General features: G+C 41.0%; 1 protein-coding gene across 1 annotated transcript; it reads right to left on the bottom strand.

The window, feature by feature from the left end:
* Positions 1 to 10,733: 10,733 nt before the first annotated feature.
* Positions 10,734 to 11,932, bottom strand: LOC147616310 (uncharacterized). The gene is made up of 2 exons (XM_086777376.1): positions 11,793 to 11,932; positions 10,734 to 11,598 (listed from the first exon to the last, which is right to left on the bottom strand). The coding sequence occupies exon 2, from the start codon at positions 11,585 to 11,587 to the stop codon at positions 10,967 to 10,969; it is 621 nt and encodes a 206-aa protein (XP_086633502.1). The 5' UTR covers positions 11,588 to 11,598; positions 11,793 to 11,932; the 3' UTR covers positions 10,734 to 10,966.
* Positions 11,933 to 21,076: the final 9,144 nt, after the last annotated feature.

Raw genomic sequence — 21,076 nt, 5'->3', positions numbered from 1 at the left:
TTTTCCACACAATGCATTACCAGAATGCAAGGGCAATAATGAATCCTATGCAATGGGAGCTGAAACTCTTAGAGGTTAAAAGAAACAAGGATGTTTCTCCGGCAGCGGTGCCAAAAATGTTATAGGATACCACACCTCCAAGAGGGAACTCTACACATTCACCTAATGGGTGAGCAATAGATCACAACTGTCATAGGGTACTTACCAATGCTTCGATCTTGAGTCCCTTAAGGCCTCTAAGCTCGCTTGTTAAGCTCCAAACTCCAAGCTCCACCTCCACGCTATCACCATGGAGTCGCTCACACCCTTGCATAATAGGACAATCACTCTTTCTCTCACTCTCTCACACAAGCATGAATCATACAACCATAAAAGAGGCACAACGCTAGAATGCTCTCACTCCTTTAATCTCTCTCAAGACACAAAGGGAGAACTCTCAATAGCACAAAGGGGATTGTGTCTCTTCATTATGAGAAAATGCCTTATATACAATTGGCCCTTATTCACAATTGGGCACTCAAAAATGAGGCCTTGGGTGGCCAATATCTCATAATGTACAACTTTATAGTGCCGTTTCATGACACTTATTAATGTCCTCAATTGAGGATCATGTTTGTTAATCCAAAATGGGATTAACAAGAGCCATCCTCAGAAGAGGGCATATGTGATGATCTTCCTGATAGCATACTATTTGCAATTGATGCTACACCCACCTGGTATGAGGATATTGTCATGCTACTTAGTATTGCTAGGTTTCCTCTCTCTATAGATGCTAGAGCTAAGAGGAGGGTATTGCTAGAGTAGACCATACCAGTTGTTGATAGTATAGCAAGTCAGCTTTACAAAATCGGTAAAGATACAATAATAAAGTGGTGTGTCAATCCACATGAGGTTTCCCTGATAATGGAGAATGCTGGTTATAACAGGGCACTTCACAGCCAAAAATATTATGCAATCATGTCTATGGTAGCCCTCCCACTTTTTTGATTGGCAAGAAATATGTAAAGGAATGTGATGTGTGTCAAAGGACCATGACACAGAACCTCAAGTACTTCTTGAAGAATTAATCAAAACTCACATGTACATCAAAGATTTAACCATAGAGTTGAATCAAATTGACAAGAGTGAGCATAAAATAAAATAAAAAAACATGAGATAGAGTAGACATTACTTCACCACACCAAAGACAAGTATTGGGTGCAATCTTCCCCATCAAGCATGTAGCTCCCATCAAGTATTGGGTGCAATCTTCCCCATCAAGCATGTAGCTCCCACTTCCACGACATGAGTATTTTGAGAATTGTATTCAATATATAGCCCAAGGAGCTATTAATAGTTGTGCGTACAATTTTGGGCTTGCTTTTCCACTTTTGGGCTTTTTCTTTACAAATAAATAACCTTAGAAACCTTTTCAAGGTTTCTAAGGTTTATACATATCAAAACCTTTGCCCAATGATAAATACTAATTGGCCTTTACACATAAAAAATCTTGTGCACACTTGCACATTAATTAATCTAGCCACATGATAGGCTACTATTATGGGAATATATTTTAAGCCCTCTTAAAAATATTACTCTACCCTCTTAGATAATTTGGGGATGCTTGGATTATCCTTGCATTAAGCCAAATCATGATAATATCATGAGTGATGTAATTATAAATATTAATATGTTTGGTGTATATTGACGTATAGTTGGGGCCTCCAATGTTTGTTTACAGTTTGGTTTGTATGGAAGGGGGATTCTTGGGTTACTTATGCCTGGCAAACATGTGTGTGGTTATGGTTTGTATGCTTACGAAATATTTGTTTACCCAATTTATTGTTGGTTATTTTATAGGTGAAGAGGATTCCGAAGATTGAGGAGAATTCGCACATTATTATTACTTGGCACACCATTTTGCACATTTTGATTTATTTTGGAAAGCCTTAGTTTATCAAGCTTAGACTTGAACTTTAATCTTTTGTAAAACGTGATATGTTTTAATCCTAGCCTCAATTTATGGACACTCTATTTTGAGCTTAAGAGAGTGTCGTGCAAGAAAAGCACCTTTTTGTATTTTTGGAGGCTATGGAGTCGTACATGGATAGGCACGCACCAAGAACACCACACGTGTTACCATGCCTTCACAAAACACAATGCAAGGCACCCAACGACCACATACTTGTCGACACCACGGAAGAGAGTGACCCTTTGGATTCTAGGACACGCCCAATGGGATCACCAGAATCCAACCCTCCTCCCACAGCAACACCCAATGACCACATACTTGTCGACACCACGGAAGAGAGTGACCCTTTGGATTCTAGGACACGCCCAATGGGATCACCAGAATCCAACCCTCCTCCCACAGCAACACCAACGCACACACATGTAGGCCCTTCTAGTGGGAGCAAGCGTGTGAAGAAGACCCACAATGCAGCCACCCCAGAGATCAAGATAGAGAGGCCGATGATGAGCAGTTCGACTGGGTTGGTGAAAACATTCCTACATTGCGCAGCACCATAGGTGGCAAGACCCTACTACCAGGACAGGGTCCCCTACCTACCCGGGAGGAACTTGATACACAGGTACCACAGCAATAGGAGGAGGAGGATTCAGACTATGAGAGAGACCAAGAGGAGGTTCCTGCAAGTGCGCACAAGCGTAGAAAGGTCAAGCTCTTCAAGTCAAGGAAGTCCCAACCTCGCCAACGCACTATTCAACAACGGCGATGTAGGCTCAAAATTCGCATTGTTCTGGCACTTCTCCCCTAGCCACTCAGGATCATTTCTGATGCATTTATAATGAAGTTGAGCATACTAATTGTGAGAAACAGTAGTTTACAAGATAAAAACACCTTTAATCATGTGTAAAAATATAGTGTTTATCATCCAATGCATCAGAATTGCTCCTGGAGGACTGGGGAAACTATGCCAGAACAGTGCAAATTTAGGCTCTGCAACGGCGATGCAGGCTCAAAATTCGCACTATTCTGGCACTGCTCTCCTAGCCACTCAGGATCATTTCTGATGCATTTATAATGAAGTTGAGTACACTAATTGTGAGAAACAATAGTTTATAAGATAAAAACAGCTTTAATCATGTGTAAAATTACATTGTTTGTCATCCAATGCATCAGAATTGCTCCTGGAGGACTAGGAAAGCTATGCCAGAACAGTGCGAATTTAGGCTCCGGCAGCGACGGTGCAGGCTCAAAATTCGCACTATTTTAGCACTGCTCCCCCAGCCACTCAAGATCATTTCTGATGCATTTATAATGAAGTTGAGTACATTAATTATAAAAAACAATAATTTACAAGATAAAAATACCTTTAATCATATGTAAAAATACATTATTTGTCATCCAATGCATCAGAATTGCTCTTGGATGGCTGGGGAAGCTATGCTAGAACAGTGCAAATTTGGGCTCTACAGCAGCGGTGCAGGCTCAAAATTCGCACTATTCTGGCACTGCTCCCCCAGGCTCCCAGGGTCATTTCTGATGCATTCACAAAAACATTGATAGTACAAACTAGAAAAAACAATGATATACTTGATGAAAATAAGTTTGCAAAAATTGTATTGTATTCATATAATAAGAAGTGATACATCATCTTTACAAAAGCTTTCTTACAATATTGAGCTTCCTTCTCTTGTTATTGAGCAGAGTGTGCTCAAGGAGTGATTGGGTTATTTCTTGAGGATCCTCTATGCCTATGCTTTTGGCTATACCTATACGAGCAAGAAGCTTACCCCTAAATCCAGAACCAAAAACATCGCAAGCAAGGGATTTTTTAATCAGAACTATACATTTGGTGCTTTGTGCCGCCATAGAGGATACACAGAGCACCTTAGAGAGGGCTTGCAAAAAGAAGAGAGTGAAGGCAGATTGAGGGGTGTAGTCCCTGTGGATAATAGCGATGCCATCCATAAGAGGTCGACCAAGATAGTGCGCCAACGCAGCATCATGTCCATGGACCTTGACCTGGTCTCTATTTGTCGCCGCCTCTCCTAGTAGCAAATGCGTCAATTTCAACCACCCTCTCCTAGCAAATGCATCAATTTAGGTCGATTATTACCTCTTGCTCAATGTCTTCTTTTGCCAAAGTGCTGGTGGGGGCGGAGAGGTCAATCGAGGACTTAGCCTCATCCTTTTTTGGTGCTTTGGTCTCCTCCATCACTCCAACAGCAAGGGTATTCTTTTCAGCCTCTAGCTTGTCTTGTAAGGTTGTGAATTCCTCCGAAGGAAGTAAGGCTTGCTTCGCGGTCTCAACCACAGTTTCCTTGACCAAAGCAACTGTCTCTGCGACCAAGGAGTAATATAGCACTATCTAGGTGAGGACCGAGGTTGGACGTATCAAGGTCCACCTCACATCGCGTGCATATAATGTGAGGTGGACGTATCAAGGTCCACCTCACATCGTGTGCATATAATGCCCAAGAATTCATCCATTCTCAAGCCAGATGCCTTTTCAAGGTCATGAAGAAATAAGTATTCTTCACCTTCCACCACGATGGTGCTCAAGAGATTGATCTCAAGCTCTGGCAGCACCTTGCTCTCCTCGTGTGGGGAAGATGGCCCCGCATCTTCTACTACAGTGGGCTGTTCAGCTGCAGATTGTGCACCCTCTGGAAAGTGCTCTGATGCAAGCTGCTCTTCCACACCAGCACTCGTTCCTACTGCCTTCACGTCCTTGTCATCCCTCAAATACCTTGCCAACTGCAATGCAGGCATCTCTACCTCCTCATCCGAATCCTCATCTCGCTGATGAGGAACGCAAAAGTGGCGAGCCATGAGAGGAACCTAGTTCCTAAATTGCCCTTCCCCAACCTCTTCACCTCCTGCTTATTGAAGGTATAGTAAGCTCCTGCGGGGATGCAGATGTCGATGAAGCGTTCAAGGCACTGCATGTAGGGGCGGGCATATTGTTGAACGTACTTAAGCAGCTCAACAGGCACCCAGCGATCATTGGGGCAATGGGGAAAGGAGATGGAGTGGGGAGCCATGTATTGCTCCATGTATCCAATCTGCGTCTCATAATGTTGGGACGCAAGGGCGAGCGACTTTTCAAAGTCGACTTCACGAGAGAACATGACAAAGAGCTCGCTCTTGCCTGCCCACGGGGTGGTGGAGAGGAACTCATAGAAGTTGTCAAAGTGGATAGCCATGTGAATGCAAAGAGATAGTGTGAGCTCGTGCTTGGTTTCTATCACGTGAAAATGAGAAAGAAGGCACCTTTGGCTGTTTATAGTTAAAATTTAAAGTTTGGCCTTTTCACACTAGACCGCTAGACAAAAAAATTACAGTTTGCAATAATATTAAGATTTCAATTAAATAAAGATTGGTTAAAAAAGATCCTGCCACACAAAATTACAAGCATGTCATCTAATCTAAAATTGTTATAATGTCTTCATTTTTTGCCCCTCTTGTGACATTTACTTCATGTTGATCTCCATCTCCTTGTTGACTTGAAAGCTTGTCATTGCCTTCACCTCGATCCTAAAACTCTTGCCCCTCACGTGCATCAAAACAAAGGCTATTTTTCCATATACCCAGTTTATCTTCAAGCTCTTCCACATGCCTACTATGTGTTGGTAGGGCTATGCACCTTGCTGCTAAAAATTCAAGGTCCCCCATTTGCCATGATTTTGAGACCATGGTTGTCCCCTCCTTACGCTTCCCAATCTGTAAAAATATAGAAAGTGGCACAATAACCAGAAAGTGTAAGAGTTAATTCTAGACATGTAGTGGAATCAGATATACATTTCTTCTCATCAACTTGAAACTTGACTCTTCCACATTGTCGAAGCCCATGATGCTAAAGTGTTGACGTAGGTCTGCTAGGCTCCAATGCTTGCTTGCTGCCACTCGCTCAATCCATCCATTTTGCATCATCATAGCTACCTCAATAGGTATAATTTCTTCTTCTGAGGCTTGAAGTGGGATCCGTGTCCCATGCTTTTGCATCCATCTTTGGTAGTGCATACGCATGTACAAAATAGAGCGTACCTTCAAGAACCTGAAAGACACTGTAGAATCTATTACATTGTACTTGTACACATCACCTTGATGTGACCCCTCATTAACCTCCCAACCCTCTCCTAGTAATCCTTGAATGAGGTCAGACCGTACCTCCTTACAAATATACATTGTTTTTGTTTGGTGCATTAGCATGGAATTGAACATGTGCACAAAAACATGTAAAGGACAAAACCAATTTAGCCCTATTGACCTAGATGCCTTTGAAAACTTGAGTGATGTCTTGATATCACTTACCATCTTAAACTTTAAGCATAAGATGGTCCAAACATCAAGTTCGGGCCATTCAGGATTGTTAAGAGGGGGGTTGGGGATCCCTTCTAGCTTGCCAAATAAACCTGGTTTTTTATTTACAAAATATGAGTGAGAAAAGAAAAAGATATTGTTCTGTACAAGATCACTTGGGCTTTGAGATATAAACATTGCCTCTCCAATGGTGGATGCATGCATAGCATAGAAAACTCCAGTGAGGCTTTGGAGTGGTTGTTCCTCAACATAATTAGAGGGAAAAATATCTATAGAGAGACATAAGAAAATGGAGAATCATAAGAAAATTTGAAATAAATGTTACACTGACAATTTGAAGGAAACCTTGGTCGTTGGCCTTGAATGTACAGGTCTCCACCAAGGGTATACACATGTTGCACTATGGCAACCAGTCCTTCCTTCTTAGTATGCTTGAAGCCTTGTAGCCGCCCCTTCCAAATGATGTAGCATATTCCCCAGTTGATACACGTGATGTGGTCCCTTAGAGCTTGGCTGCATGTAGACCCAAGCCCCAACCCTGAATCTTGTTGGAGCACAAACTCCATTCTCATCTCTTGTGTTATGCAGCACAAGCTCTTCCACCTTCTCCCTAGGTCTTCTCACATTACTGGAAGAGGCCATGGTGGTAAGAAAAGAGAAGAAGGGAAAAGAAAAGCTTGTTTTACAAGAGAGGAGTGGAGAGGAGAGAAAGTTCAGGGTTTTCAATGCAACAATGGAAAGCTTAAAAGAAGGTTAGAGTTTGAGAATAGGCTTCCTGAACCTAGAGTAGACTAAAGAGGGATAGAGTTTCTGCAGCAATGGAGAGGGAGGGAGCTTGAGAGAGAGAGAGAGAGAGAGAGAGAGGGGGGGAGGGAGAGAGAGAGGGAGATTGAGAGGGAGGGAGCTTGAGAAGGAGGGAGACCTTGAGAGGGATGGAGTTTCTGTAGCAATGGAGAGCTTAGAAAAGGAAGAAAGAGAGAGAGGGAGCTTGAGACTGAGGGAGCTTGACAAGGAGGGAGAGCTTGAAAGGTATGGAGTATCTGTAGCAATGGAGAACTTAGAAGAGGAAGAAAGAGGTTCAAAATGAGCTTTCCAAACCTAGAGTATGTTGGGGGGAAGTTTGAGAGGGAAAACACACTTTTGGAAAAAATAAATAAAAATTTTCAATTTTTAGGATTTTAAATCTGTGTGATTCTAGGTGGGGGGACCTCTAAGTTTGGGCCCAAGAGGTAGGGGGACAAGAGTAGTAATTAGGCCCCATTAGCAAACCAAAGCCTAGGCCCCTAGGGTCAAACAAGTCAAAAATATGCACCCAACCCTCTTCCTATTGGTCCATTCCTAATCAAAAGTTAATCCAAGAGGCCCTCTTTGGGTCCAAAAAATTCCTAATGATTTTTCATAACATAGAAAACTTATTTAATCTTTCTTTTTTCCTTCTCATTATAGCTTAACCCTAACCCTAGCTTCTACATAAAAAACATAATAGAGAGCTTTAATAGGCTCTTTGTTAGGGTTTCTATGTAGAAGCTAGGGTTAGGGTTAAGCTTCAATGAGAAGGGAAAAGAAGAAAAGAAAAACTTAAAAGAGAGAAAAGAGAAGGGAAATACTCACAAGAAATCTTTCATGGAAAGCTTGTTTGCATAGGAGATGAAGGAAAAGAGAAGACATACTTGCTTGAGCTTGAGGAGGATAGGGTAGGAGAGGTGAAGAGATAGATTAGATATGAACCTACAAAAAAACCCAAGGTATCAAGGTTAGGACATTCAAATGATAAAATCGATGTGGCAGCAAAAGAAGCGGGATTACTTTTTCCAGGCCATACTTGCTGAGCAGCGTTTTATTTTTTTATAATATAGCAGCATGCTGCTAAAAATGTTGCTAGTAGCGCTGCTGAGCAGCGAAAAAGCGTTACTGAGCACCGCTGTTTCACTGCTCAGCATAAGATCCCTTACACTCCCTCTTCCAAAACGCTACTAAAACGCTGCTAAAAAACATTGTTGTGCCCCCAATGTGTTGTATTGTTCGGGCTAATGTCGAGTAGGGAAGGGTTGATTGGGTGGTTATGGTAATCATGATCAGTCCAGTAGCAAACCACACCTTACGTGTACACCACAATTAAAATCCCAAGATGCCTCGATTTATAGATGTCTGTTCTGATTTTCTCCCATAGCTCAATGGACATCATGAATCCTCCTCCCAAGTCCACCATACGACACATATATTGCAGCTAGGTCAATCAAATAGACGGGAACTTGTCCGATGGGAGTAGTGTATTCAAGGAAAAGGAGAAGTGAGTCCTTATTATTTGGGGCTTGTTATGCCTTTGGTGTGCCTAACCAAGCCTCCCCCCAACTTCCAAACTTGGTCCATATTGTCCCTTGGTTCTCCAGACAATTAACTTCCACGTGCTGCATTATGATTCTCACCACCTGCATCAACCCAAAACCTTATCTTATTTGTTCCTATATTGATTTCCATGTATTGATCTTAGTGTCCCACAAATCCCCCCACATGAAAACCTCCTTTTTATCTAAGCTTCGTGCCCATTTTTTTAATCAAACTCAATGCCTAAGGCTGGGTTCAAATGTTGGCGGCAACCAGCTCTCAGCACAAGTATGCCACCCCTTCCCAATTCACATGCAACGGCCCTCCTTGTGCTGAGTTCTAATGAGGTGGAATGGCAAAGATTTGAGACGTGGCACACTCATCTTGGCATTCTTGCAATGGCGGGAGATCGTCCCCGTGTGATGCGCTGAACCTTGCTTGTAGCCAGTGGAGTGCCGGGGGGTAAGACCGGTCCTCCTAGTTGTGCCATGACAAAAAGCTCTCTAATCTTCCTATGCCAACTCACACACAACGCCCTTGCCCTATGCCTTTTTGTTGTGGCTGCCGTTTAGTCTGAACCCAGCCTAAGATGTACTGCGAGAACAGGATGGAGTCACCTTTTTGCCTTGGCACACCACCGTCCTCCTCTAATGTGCCACCTCAATTGTGAGTGCACCACGCCTTCATAATAAACTCTTCCAAATGTGTGACCCCCCTATGTCCTCGTGTGGAATCGATTGCATAGCCAGGAGGAGCTCGGTCCATGGCTCATCTTGGTGCAGCACTGCGATGCTCTACTGACTGACCCCTTTAGTTGCTAGCTTGTACTCCACCCTCTGAGGGACTCAGTCCCACCACATGATTCTACTCTCTTCCAATTTTTAGAAGCGCATATTTCTTCTATGTATGTCCCCATGGCCCATATATATTGATTATTTTCTCTTCCTTTAACCAAACAAAGCCCTAAGAGGCTGTGCAAAAATCCATCATCAATACCCACACCTTTCTGAATTTTTACAACCCCCTCCTATGGTGTGTCATCGGCAGACTGCTTCATATCAGACTCTATGTTTCTTGGATTAGCCTTTCCACTTGCCCACACACACTTCTGCACGTGCCGACCCCGTCCGTTCGGCTCAGCAAAAGTGTGCCAAGCTTGTTGAATTTGGAGGGGTATAATACTTGTGATTTTCATGTTTTTGATGTTGGTAGAATTAGTGTCATAATATGATTTTTTATGTTTTTCATGTTGTTGGGAGATTTAGTGTCGTACTATTAATGGCTTATCAGTGGATTTTAGAAGGTTAGAGTTATTCCATAAAAAGTCGTATGTTTATAATATACTTAATTGTATATTTTTATTTTCTTTTGAAGCGATGCCTCTTTAAAATGATCACAATTCTTTTTTTTTTTACAGCGAAGTTAATGTTTCAAATTTCAATGTGGCTTAGACTTGCACCCATACCTAGGAGGTGGAGCCCTTTATATATTATATAATGAAAAGAAATGCTTGCAAAAATTCTTCAACATAGGTAGGCACCTATATCTAGACTAAATAGTGTAGGCACATGGATCTAGAATTTATGCAAAACATTGCAGGTTTTGGGAACGCTTCTAAACAGTTATATACAACAATAGTTTATATAATTTTACTATTTGCATCATACCTCCTTCGTCATGCATGACAATCAGGTGACCTGAATATGCGCAGCAGATGCGGCCAAGTGATGGGTGAAGCACATAATGCAGTTATTATGGTTGTAGGATCACATGAAGTGGGGATTGGGCAACATGAACCAATCAATAAAGACCTCGAAAACTGCGAAACTTTCGTTGTTTCCATCTTTATAAATCCATATCAGCTATTGAATTGAGTTGGCATTTCGCATTATATTACGCATATGGTAGAGTGAGGAGATTTGACAATGCTTCAAATTTCATCCTACTCACAATTCTGGAACATATAAATGGAAGAGGTCGGACTTGCACATCTTGAAGATATCCCTCCTCAATATACGTCTATATATATATATATACATATATATTGAGAGGTATATATATATATATACCTCACCAACTCATCAAAGCACAAAACATAAACGGAAGAGGTGAGCTAGAAGACTTGGCTAATGGGTCCCCATTCATGGAAGATCAACTTGCTGCTCTCGGGGGGGAAAAAAACATCCAACAAAACAGTTACGTGAATCCTTGAGATTCAGTAGGTGGGGACAACATAGCTTGAAACAAAGTTAAATAAAAGTAAGCCTCTGGGTTGGTATCAACAAATGGTAGATGTCTGGTGAAGACCATTATTCTTTATAGATGCCTAGTGAAGATCATAAGAAGGTAAAATCCCAACAAAGGCCAAAATGCCTATTCCTCATGCTTCTCCTTCTTGTGCTTCTTCTCATGGTCCTTGTCCTCCTTATCCTTGTACTTCTTCTTGTCTTCCCCATTGTCCTTGTCCTTGTGGTGCTTCTTTTCCTCTTTGCCCTCCTTATCCTTGCACTTCTTCTTGTCTTCGCCATCTTCCTTTGTGTGCTCTTTCTTCTCCTTCTTTTTCTTCTCCTTCTCCTCGCCCTTGTCTTTCTTTTTCTCCTTTTTGTCTTTACCCTCATCATCTTTGTCTTTCTTCTTTTCCTTCATTTCATGTTTCTCTTCATCTCCATCATCCTTGTGCTTGTCTTTCTTTTTCTTTTCTTTCTCTTCCCCTTCCTTGTCATCCTTGTGCTTCTCCTTGTCTTTCTTCTTCTTATCTTTCTCTTCATGTGCATCATCTTCCTTGTGCTTATCCTTGTCTTTCTTTTTCTTCTCTTTCTCTTCATCTACACAATCATCCTTGTGTTTATCCTTGCTTTTCTTCTTCTCTTCGCCGGCATGGTCCCCATCCTTCACCTTGTCTTGCTTTTCCTCCTTGTCTTTATCCTTCTTGTGAGCATCCCCGCCAAGGGCATCTTTGATCTTGCCTTCAGTTTTCTCTGTGATAGCAGCCATAGTGCTCACTCCTGCAAATCAAAGCGACAAAAAGAAGGAACTCACAATGCGCAACAAAAGGGAGGGGAGAAATCAACATTCCTGTAGTAAACCTAGGTAAAGTACTACAGCAGAGTAAAACCTGCACGTTCTTACATGCTTAACAAACCAGTAGATCTAACAGCTGAAGATGAAAAAACAAAGAGACAAAGGGGTTAAGACCAACCTGAAGAGACTAGATCTGCACGTTTGCTTGAGACCTTGCAAACAACGGGCAGGTATTTGTAAGCTTGGAGAAGAGCGACAATGCGCGTTGAAACTATGTGCTTATAGGGCCGTGTTTATCAAGCCAGAAAGCGTTATTTATTCGATCGTATGTATTCCCACCGCCACATCATTTCATATACTATATGCTAAACGTGCATAAAAAGCAAAGATTTTTTACCCTTCACATCATAAGGGCCACAAAAATTTTACCCATCCAAAGAAAGGCTTCCATAAATTTCCCTTCCAACAGATTACCAAGTAAACATGTTAGTCTAAATTTTTCCCTTGACATGAAATGATTATTGGCATACTTCTCCTCAAGAAAATCTTAGCTCCTAGGTTGTTTTGGAAGACTTCATTGATTGTACCAGATTCATGAATGGAAGAAATCGCTTTAAAAATCATGTAGAGAAAGTTTCAGCACAATGTAAAAAATGCTACGGTTTTGACAGAGCATGATACACAGAGCAAACTTGTCACTTTGGTTGCACATATCACTTGGGCGACAAAACTTACATTGAATCATGTTTGCTCTGTTGCATTTTGTATAAGCTGAATAGGTCCCTTAGTGGTGGGCTAAAAAGGAGACCTTTTGTCAACCAAGGACAGGCCTACTGATTATGGAGACCAACTTGGAGGAAAAGGGAAAAAGGCATACATAGCCCAAGGGTAAAAGGAGGGGAAGATAATCGTCTCTACTTGGTGCAAAGGCTCGCAGAGCAGCATACTGCACAAGGGGATGGGAGGAAGCATATAGAGGACACAACAACGAGATTGCGTGGGAAAGCGAGCTTCATAAGGCCCTTATCCATATTTAATTGGATTAAATGTTCCTTACTATTTGAAATGAATTAATTCATTATTTACTTCCCAATACTTATGGAACTTGGAGTCCAATGACCTTCTCTAGTCGGTCTTTCCTCCTTTAGTGTTTCTACATGTCCTTCACCCCTTAACCGCCTTCATCCATAAAAGTTGCGTTCACCTTGTTAAACTCTTCCGTACGTGTGAAATCCTAAACTCTTGCTTGAAAATAGTTCACATTATGTATGGCCATGGGCCCAATGATGTATTAAAAGCTAGCCATACACCTTGTATATATGGGTAGACATAGGCAATGGGCACCCACTTAAGTTGGGCGATCGCACTTGTATATATACAACTTTTGACAATGTGAATGGATGATATTCAATTATTTCTCAAGTGCAATGCTTTTTGCTTCTCTTGAGCTCTTTTTATCTTTCTTGCTTGGTCATGTGAATGTATGCTCATATTTGGAATGTGTTAAGAGTGTGCATTCCTTGCTAGAGAGTAAGAAGATTCTTGCATGAACAAACGGCACCACCTCCCAGGGATCAAATTAGTCTTGGATGAGATAAGAAAGTAGAGTTATCATCTACTCAAAACTCTTCCATTATTATCACTCTTTCTTGCCCTTGGATGCAAATCCTTGGTTGAATGTTAAGGAGATATTCTAGAGTAGGGATTGAGTTGTTTTGAGTGATTATGTGTGCTAGTTGGGTGTTTAAGAGTGGAATTGCGTGATTAAAAAAGGCTTTCCTTCTAACCTTAACCTTTTTTGTATTTTTTGTTGATTGTTTGTTTATATTCTTTATCTCATGGGAGTGATGGAATGAAGAGCAAGCTCTTCTGAGTGTGATTGAGGTAGCTTATCTCTCTGCTTGGTTGATTCCATCATTACTATGAGCATTAGTCTTCGATTAGTGTACATTAGCAATTCTATATTTTTGGCCAAGATTAGCTTAATCAAGGTATTAATCTTTGTATTTTTTTAGTAAAATTGAGTGAAAAATCATGGCATTGGAGTGTTCCTAAGCACCCTTATCACGTCAAAAAAACCTCAAAAAACATTAAGCAAAATCTTGAAAAACAAAAATAAAAACCTCAAAAAAACTGTGTTTTTTGCTCTCTAGAATTTCCACATCATCTACCAAGATCCAGATTGTCCAGCTAATCATTGAATCAGTTAACCAAATCATTAAGCAAAGCTTAAAAGTGATTATTGAGGGACTATTTGTGGTAGATGATCGTCATTTCCACACATTTGAGCTTTAAGAAAGGGGGTTGCCAAGGTCACACATGGGAAATGGAAAGTCAAGAGTCACTTGAGGGCCCTCCTATATAATAGGGGCATGGGGCACTCTCAAGGGAGGCTTGGAGGCTTGGGGCTTGGAGGCTTAAGCTATGGTCTCTTGTGTAGAGGTCCATATCTACTCACCTACCATTTCACACTATAGCTACATGCTATTGGATTGGAGTTATACCTCTTGATGGTATGGGACATCAAGGTAGAGGTATGATGTATTTCATTTATAATTCATGTGTGCATCCCTTGGGCTCAGGGGTGGTTGGGTGGATGAGTTTATGCCTGATTTATGCATGTTTATGCATAACAATTATCTAGAGAGATCTTAGGGTTTTAACAGTGGTATCAGAGCAATCTCTAGTTAATTGTTGTTGATTTTTTTGAAGTAAATTTTAATATTTACTAATAAAAATATTATTTTATTGATTTGTGTTGATTATTTGTACGTGGATCGTCGATATGGCGATTGGAACGCGTGATACTACAATTCAATGGACGAATTGATGTTGCAGGGGAATTCCGTGAGTTTAATGGTGTTTTTTTCTATTTTTTATGGTTTAAAATAAGCATTAATGGAAATTTTTATAAAAATACCACATATTTTATTGTGGATATTTTTGGTAGAATGGATTCCCTAAATTTCTAAAAAATTTAGGAATTTTTTTCTAATTTTTTAAAATTTTTTTCCTAATTTTCTAGAATTTTTAAAAGCATTTTTATGGTTAAAAATGTATTTTTTAATACATTTTTGCGAGTATGCGATCAAATTTCTATCAATTTTCTACTGAAATGCAGTATAGGGGACAGCATGTTGATGCATGAAATGCTCTTCCGTGTGTGTGGGATCCTCTCTGCCTCTCAATTCTGATTTTTCCTTCTTTTTTCCATGTGAATTTCTCTTAAAAGAGATTTTTTAAATATTAATCATAATTAATGTTTAATTGTGGTTAAGGTTAATTAAAACAAATTAACTAAGACATAATCAGCCTTCTCTCTAAATAGAGAAGGAGAGGGTGGAGAGGGAAGGTATTGGAGAAGGTGGAGAGGAGAGAAGAGTGAAGAGGGAATCATCTCTCTTCCTCCTTCATTTCTTCTACACGCAGGTGGCAGGGAGCGGGGGGGCTGCGCAGCAGCCACCACCGGTGAAAAAAACGCCCCCCCCATAAAAATTTTATATAAGCTTTATATTAAAGCTTATTATTACTATTTTTTTAATGAGTTTTTTTTTTAAAAAAAAACTTTTGAAAATGTTTCGAAAAAAAGCTTGCAAAAAGCCTGAAAATTATGAGAAATTATGGGATTTGAGGAAAAAATCTCTGGAAATTTTTGAATTTTTTTTCTCTTAAAATTTTTTGGCTTTTCATCTTCCGGAAAACTCTTGGCTTTCCGCATTCCCGAGAATCCTTTTGGCTTTCCGAATTCCGGAAAAACTTTTGACCTTCCATATTCAGGAAACTTTTGACCTTTCACATTCCGATTTTTTTTTTGTCTTTTCATTTTCCCAAAACTTTTGGCTTTCTGTATTCCGGGAAAACCATTGGGATTCCAAAATTTTTTGACCGTTCGTATTCTAAATGCATTCAGGGTTAATTAAAATTTTCAAAAAATTCCCAAAAATTAGTAGAAAATTAGACAAAGGTTATGTTATATTTCGAGAAAATGTAGGGTTAGTGTTTGGCATGTGGTGTGTCCATTTGGGCGCTCGTGACCATTCAAATTCCTTTAAAAATATATTTTTTGACCCAAAAAATTAAAAAAATCCATTAAAATTATAGATTTTCATTAGATTTGAGAATTGTCAAGCGAAATTGGAAATTTCATGAACGATGGGATTCTCAGGGAAAAATAAGGAATATTCTAGAAATTATTTTTAAAAATCCTAAAATTTGGTATTTATAAAATATCAATGGTATTTTGGCAAAATTAATTGCTAAAAATTTTTTGGAAAAAAATAGGTTAGGAATGCCATAAGATAGGTTTGGTGGAATTTAAAATTATTATATTTTGAGGCCCTAGAAAATTAGAAAAAAATCATGATAATTCTTTTTCTCAAGAATTTAATATTTTTGAGGGTTATTTAATGTTGAAGTATGTTTTCTCGTGCTGACATTAGATAGATGTGGGTTATTTACCTAATAATATACTCGATAAGGGTTATTCCTTGATGTGGTCTCAGGAATATAGAGACAGATTTTAGAATGTGAAAGTCTAGGATAAGGCCATTTTATTCCTTTTATACAGGATTTTATTCAGATTTCCTAGATGGCATACTAGGGAGTTTTTAAATTGTTAAGGTATGTATGGGTGGTATCATGGTGGTATGGGACGCTGGTGATCCCTCACATATATTATCTTATGGGATAATTTGGGTTCAAGATTGTTGCTTTGCTTACATCACTTAGGATGTTGACCTCAACATTCAAAGACAATCTCATTTTCTAAATTCACTAGAAGTTATAGTGTGGGTATTCTCTAGATAAACTTCTTTTATCTATAGCCTGCATGTTTTGATGAGGGTAATCTCGTCGGCATTTTCACTTGTTGAAATCTCTTTCTTTAGAGTTCAAACAAGTTTATCTTGTTGTGTTCGGATAAGGAAATTTGGATTCTTCCTTTGTGGGCATTTCTTTCTCTAGTTCCATAATTTAGGTGATTTATACAGTCAACCTGATGGTTTGCGGATGGACATATGTGACTCATCGAGACGCTGATGATAGACTCTCTATGTTGATATGGGTAACTCGGGATGTCGATTATTCCATATGCAGATGTGGGTATGTCGGGGCGCCGATGACCCTTGGTTTCTACTGTTATAATGCCATGTTTTCCTACTTTATTCCGAATGGTTTACAACGAGGAAGTTACTTTGAATGTGAATTGCTCTGATCATCCGTAGTCTGATGGGCAAACAGAGCGTATGAATCAGATTATTGTAGAGTATATGCTTTGTGCATATGTCTCTAGAAAATCATCATATTGGAAAAAATATCTTCCAATGATGGAATTTGCCTATAACAGTTTTAAATATATGGCTATTGGTTTTAGTCCATGCATACTTATGTATGGGTATCAACCCAGGGCACCTATTGATGTCCGTCTTAAGGACATCGAGATTGATGCATCGAGGGATTTCTTGCAAGATATGCAAGAAATGATGACCGAAGCTCGAGATTCTATTAGGAGTGCTCAAGATAGAGTATGATTTTATACTGATAGGGGACGCTCATCTCGGTCTTTTGAACCAGGAGCGTTGGTTTATTTTAATATTCCTAAAGATTCTCAGACTTTGTCAATAGAAAAATGCTCGAATTTATCTCCTAGATATTGTGGTCCATTTTCGAGTTATACATCGGATTGGCACGGTTACGTTTGAACTTAAAACTACCTCCACATGTTAGAGTTCATCCAGTCTTTCATATCAATAGATTGAAAGGGAAACTGGGAGGTGAGAATAACATAGTTACTCCTCAAGAACTCGTTGAACTTGATAAGGTACTTGAATTCAGGTAAAGGAAACTTTGTAGTTGACTAATCCCTGAGATTAAAATTAGGTGGAAAAATAGGGAAATAGAGGATTCGACTTGGGAGTTGAATGAGATTGTTCAACACAGTTCTCCTTCTTTTGATTGCAAGAGTGCAATGTTTTCAGAGAGAGGGGAAGTATGTTATATGTACATTATGTATGCTATGTTATATGCACATTATGTGTGCATATACTAGGAGGCTAACCCACATTAGGCTTGTGAGCATGGGAGCATGGGAACAAGCTCTAGTGGAGCATGGGTTAGGACTAACCTTAAGGGTTAAGGTTAGGGTTAGGCATCCAAGGGTCACACATGGGAAATGGAAAGTCAAGAGTCACTTGAGGGCCCTCCTATATAATAGGGGCATGGGGCACTCTCAAGGGAAGCTTGGAGGCTTGGGGGCTTGGAGGCGTAGGCTATGGTCTCTTGTGTAGAGGTCCATATCTACTCACCTACCATTTCACACTATAGCTACATGCTATTGGATTGGAGTTATACCTCTTGATGGTATGGGACATCAAGGTAGAGGTATGATGTATTTCATTTATAATTCATGTGTGCATCCCTTGGGCTCAAGGGTGGTTGGGTGGATGAGTTTATGCCTGATTTATGCATGTTTATGCATAACAATTATCTAGAGAGATCTTAGGGTTTTAACACTTAGGAGAATTGGTGAGCCTAACATACGGTTGGTCTAGGTTGGGGAGCTTCAAGGCATATCTGATAAGCTCTATGTTGAGTTGTACCCTGTGTCTATGGCCTTCATTGTCCAAAACATCCTCGATGTGCAGGTTGGCATCATAGGTCTCTGTGAAGTACGAACTGTTGTATAGATCTGCCCCCCATGGCTCTAGAGTGGGCAATCTCCACAAGTCCAACTGCTCTAGCATAGTTATAACCACAGGGTTTGTGATTGCCCTGTAGCACGGTTCAGTGAAGTAGAGGAGCTTATACTTCACCTTGTGGTTGTTCTTCATTAGGGAGTGGATGGTGTGGCCATTCACCCGTTTCATAAGGGATTCTTCCATATGTAACAGTTGTGTGGGATGGCAGAGGCATATTCCTCAAATCTGCCCCCTATCGGGCGCTTTCTCCTGATGGAGGTATGGTGATGGAGGTATGGTGGAGGACCTCCTTGGATGAGTCCGAGGTGTCAGTCATGGTGTAGAAAAATCGTGAGGATGTGAAGGCTCAAGAGAAAAAACTGCAAGAGTTTGGCTACAAGAAGAGATGAAAGTGAGGAAATGAGGGGGTGGGACCCATATTTATACTTTCTCAGAAGGGCACGGTCGTGGGATTTGGGATGGAATGGGTGTGGGATTACTAGCGAAACGGCCGTGGCATCTTGATCAAAAAGGTGTGGCATGTGGCAACTTGAGAGAACAGTTGCGGCATCTTGATCGAACGGATGGGGCATCTCTGTTTCGGATTTGGTACGAGCGTGGCATTGATGGGAATGAGAGTACCAAACCGACTGAGAAGGGAACAACTATGGCCTTGTGAACACAGTTGGTGGGGTTGTGGCAAATCTGGAAAGGTCGTGGTAGATGGGTTGAGGATGGAACGACCGGGGCACTTCACTTTGTGGATTAGAACGGCTGTGGCAAATCAGGTTAGTACGGCCGTGGCAGTTATGATACAGTCCTGGTACTTTTGTTTCTTCTTTTTTCTGGTTGGGGCACCCTGAATCAGGTTTTGTGCCCATGGGCTATGTTGACAGCACCCCATTGCAGGTTTTGTACTGACTACGTGCCCAATTCGCCAAGGTGAGAAGTCGATTCCAATTTGGTGATGGCGAGGTGGGGGGTGTTACTTCCTTGAGGAATTCAGAGGCCGATGCAAGGAAGTACCCAAGACTAAAGGAGTTGATAATGGTGTTGTAGTTCTCCATTGTAGCTTTACAATGACAGGTGGAGGAGTTGCCGACGTTGAGGGTATATCAATAGTCAGCTCTGTTGGTAGAATGGGGGTTAGAGTGTCATTATGAAGCTTCTACTTCCCTTTTTCCTAGGCAGTCCTTATGGCGGAGGCCACCTTGGTTTTCCATTGAAAGATAGGTGATTACAGAGCGATGTGAGGTGGAAGTTGGGGTTAGGGAGATTTGGGAATCCAAATTTGATGATTGCCCTCGTAGAAGTGTTGGGCTTGTAGGAGAGGTTTAGGGATCCAATAGGGGTTTGTTTTTAGGAATGGCTAAGGGTTTGATTGAGGATAGGAGTGCCATGGATAGCATTTAGGCATGCATCTATCTTGTACCCTATAGGCTTGTGGTTGGCAAATCAGTCGACGCGGAGGACGAGGAGCTATGGGTGCCTTTGGATGAGGGGAAGAGTTGGATCATCGGGGGATCCACAATGTAGATTCACTCTCATAATAGCCATGTGTTGTGAGAAGATTTTTAGGTACCCAATGGGAAGAGGTACTTTTGTTAGTTCTGTTAGAAGTGTTAGTTTGGGTTGGTGGGTCAGCAGCTCGTAAGGTGGCCATGTGAGAGTGGGACCCTCCTGTGTGAGAGCATTGATGTGGTTGGAATGATGAGTGGCCTCTTTTTTAGTGGGATTGATTTGTGGGGGTGTGGTGACGAAATGATGGTGGGTGGTGGAGGGGGAACTTCATGGCATGGGGAGTAGCGGGTACGGGCTCTTCATCCATCATGAGGACAATAACTTTGCTGGAGGCCAGCTATAAGGTCATCGTCCATGCGTCCTAGTCGATATTACACACCTGTTATGTCCCATCCATCACATCAGGACAATAACTTTGCTGGAGGCCAGCTGTAAGGTCATCGTCCATGCGTCCTAGTCGATATTGCACACCTATTATGTCCCATCCAACCCCTTCCAAGGAGTATCTCCTCATGCATAGTTCCTGCAGGCATCACATAGAACTTTCCTTCCAAGGGGTTATTTCCAATGTGGGATAAAAGCGTGACTATGCCTAAATAATGAACATGCTATGATGCCACTGTGGTTATTATGGCAAGGGTTTCTTTTAGTGAGGGTTCCCCAAGGGAGCACCATGTTTCATGGGACATCAAATTGTAACTAGCCCCTGTATTGACAAGAGCTAATATTTTAACAAAGCTCGTCGGGGTAGTCATTCCTAACCACAATCGAGCTAGCTTCACCTCCCATTCTTCTTCTTCAAGGTTGACCACTTGGGCCATATTGATCACTTGGTTCCATCTTTCTTCTTTTGAAAGAGAACGGGTGCACCCCAAGGTGAGACACTGGGTCTGACTCTATGGCTTCAAGGACTAGCCTTCTGTATGCACGCTGGGCTACTGGCTGAGCTCCGAGAGTTAATTCAATCTCATGATCTACTTCACGAGATGGAGGCATCTCAGTCAGCTCTTCAAGAAACACATATGCATACTCACTTAACCACTCTAGTTCTTTAGCCTTGCATTTTATGTTTACTGGATTCATTTTAACGACATACACAGCTTGCTTCTTTCTGAGCCCTTTTAATAATTTGGAAGCCTTGACTAATTGTAGCATTGGGGATCTGAAAATTCCAATTCCTTGAACTTTATTCCTGAGAAGGTCAAGGAAAGAGATGGCTCCTTTGTGAGACAATGAATGTCAGCCTGATTCTTTTGGAGCCAATCCA

Source organism: Cibotium barometz, chromosome 38, assembly GCF_041138505.1.
Source record: "Cibotium barometz isolate CiBa-2024 chromosome 38, ASM4113850v1, whole genome shotgun sequence".
Lineage (NCBI taxonomy): Eukaryota > Viridiplantae > Streptophyta > Polypodiopsida > Cyatheales > Cibotiaceae > Cibotium > Cibotium barometz.
This window is presented reverse-complemented; position numbering and strand designations above follow the sequence as displayed.

What these genes read in the sequence shown, in the direction of transcription:
- LOC147616310 (XM_086777376.1), bottom strand. Translation starts at nt 11,587, where the DNA reads ATGGCTGCTATCACAGAGAAAACTGAAGGCAAGATCAAAGATGCCCTT.